This window comes from Egretta garzetta, unplaced genomic scaffold (assembly GCF_000687185.1).
Source record: "Egretta garzetta isolate BGI_Z169 unplaced genomic scaffold, ASM68718v1 scaffold501, whole genome shotgun sequence".
Classification (NCBI taxonomy): Eukaryota; Metazoa; Chordata; class Aves; order Pelecaniformes; family Ardeidae; genus Egretta; species Egretta garzetta.
Window position 1 is genome coordinate 73,492 of NW_009258547.1, and position 2,068 is coordinate 75,559.

Below are 2,068 nucleotides of genomic sequence, written 5' to 3' on the forward strand. Positions count from 1 at the left end.
TGAGCCGGCCGCAAGCACCGGACGTGGGTGGTGGCCGTGCTGCAGGAGGTGGCCGCTGCTGGGGCGCAGATGATTGCTCCTCTGGCGGAGAACGAGGGGCTGCTGGCTGTGAGGCTGGAGGATCTGGCCTTCAAAGCAAGCGAGCAGGTAGGTGACGCCCTCTCGATGGCCCCCCCTTCCCTGCTACAGCGGGGCGAAGCCGGGACCTGTCTCGCTCCGGCGCTGCAGACCTGCCCGCGAGCAGCTCTGGGTGGGAGAGCCTTGTGCAGGCTGGGAATGAACTCCTGGGAATATCACAGGGTCACGGAATCGTTCAGGTTGGAAGGGGCCCGGAAAGGTCATCTAGCCCACCCCACTCCTGCAGCGAGTGGGGAATGGCCAGGGAATGCCAAAACGCGGAGGGCTTTGTGGTGCCCAGCTCTGTGCAGTCCCTCCCTGCGGCTGCCCTTCCTCCGCAGCCCCCCCGGGGGGGCTGCGGCCCCTTGAGGCCCCGTGGGGAGTTGGGAGGGGGCTGTGACGGTGGCTGCGAGCCCAGCCTGGGGGCACCTGACATTTTCTTCCCATCCTTTGCAGATCTACGGCACCCAGGGCATCAACCCCTACGAGTGTCTGCGTCAGTCTTGCAGCATCCTCATCGCAACCATGAACAAGATGGCCACGGCCATGCAGGAGGGAGAATACGACGCGGACCGGCCACAGACCAAGGTGGGCTTCGGCTGCGGCAGAGCCGGAGGGTCCGAGCTGCGCCGTCACCCCCCGCAGCCCTGGCAGGAGGCTGCCTGCTGGGTCTGACGCGGGGAGCTGGGGGGGTGCGGCCATTGCCTGCAGGATTCAGGGAGGCTGGGAACCGTCCCCCTCTTGCCACAGAGCCCATCTGCAATTACTGGAATTCCTCCTAAAAATACTGATTTTGCGTCTTCTTCCTCTGGCTGCAGCCCACCCCGCCCGCTGACCTACGGGCAGCAGCTCTTCGGGCAGAGATCACCGACGCCGAGGGGCTGGGGCTGAAGCTGGAAGACAGGGAGACAGTCATCAAAGAGCTGAAAAAGTCTCTCAAGATCAAGGTCAGCCGTTCTTCCGTCGCTCTCCGCCCTCCTGGCTGGCCAGGAGCGGGGCTGCTGCTGCAGCGGGCACGTCCGTGCTCCTGGTGACTCGTTGCCTGTGGGCTGTCTCGAGTCCCAACCAGATCTCCTCCTGGAAATACTGTTCTGGTTGTCAGGGAGGTGCTGTCTGCCCGGTGCCTCCCTGCCAGGGGCTGTCCTGGCCTCTCCCCCACGGTGTTTTGGGAGGGCGAGTGTCGGCGATGGGCGCGTGTGCCTGGGTACCAAGCGGCGTGGGTGGGAGCTGTGATTTCTGGGCAGGCTCCCACCGGGCGCTGCCGGGAGCTTTTCCCAGTGCCCCCATCCCCAGGGCTGGGGGGCGCTCTGATTTCTTTCCTGCCTCCCCAGGGCGAGGAGCTGAGCGAAGCAAACGTGCGGCTCAGCCTGCTGGAGAAGAAGCTGGACAGCGCGTCCAAGGACGCAGATGACCGTGTGGAAAAGATACAGACAAAGCTGGATGAGACCCAGACGCTGCTCAAAAAGAAGGAGAAGTAAGTGTGGGATGGGGCTGCTGTTGGGGGGTCCCTGATGGGGACCGGGCAGCCGGCGGTCCCTCGGGCTGGCTGGGCAGGCGTGTGGAGGATCCGCAGGGATTTTAGGGGTGCACAGCAGAGCACAGGCTGGCAGAGGGGTGCTGGGAAAGGTCCCGTTCAGGTGCTCCTGTGGAAAGGGCTGTTGTCCTGGCACGTTCTTAGTTCCGCTGCCGTGCTCCGAGCACCTCTTGGCACACGTGGTCCGGCGGCAGAGCGAGCCTGCGGACGAGCAGGGAGGTGCAGCCTGCGGGGTGGGGGAGAGCTGTCCTGCAGCATGAAGCTGGGCAAAACACCTAAGGAGATGCTGGGGTCGGCACGGATAAACGCTCCCCCCGTGTGCTGCACTGCAGCCTGCAGGGGAGGCCGCTGGGGTCAGCAGGGGGGTGTGCTCGCGGCGCCGCAGTGGCGGGGGGGGCGCGGCAGCCGGGGGCGGCG

General features: G+C 65.6%; 1 protein-coding gene across 1 annotated transcript in view; it reads left to right on the plus strand.

The window, feature by feature from the left end:
- The window catches only part of DCTN1 (dynactin subunit 1), a 21,323-nt gene that overhangs the window by 15,119 nt on the left and 4,136 nt on the right, over window positions 1-2,068 (plus strand). Inside the window, exons 14-17 of the mRNA XM_035903149.1 lie at window positions 8-147; window positions 574-705; window positions 936-1,064; window positions 1,449-1,591. Coding sequence (XP_035759042.1) covers window positions 8-147; window positions 574-705; window positions 936-1,064; window positions 1,449-1,591 — 544 coding nt within the window. The remainder of the gene's footprint in view (window positions 1-7; window positions 148-573; window positions 706-935; window positions 1,065-1,448; window positions 1,592-2,068) is intronic.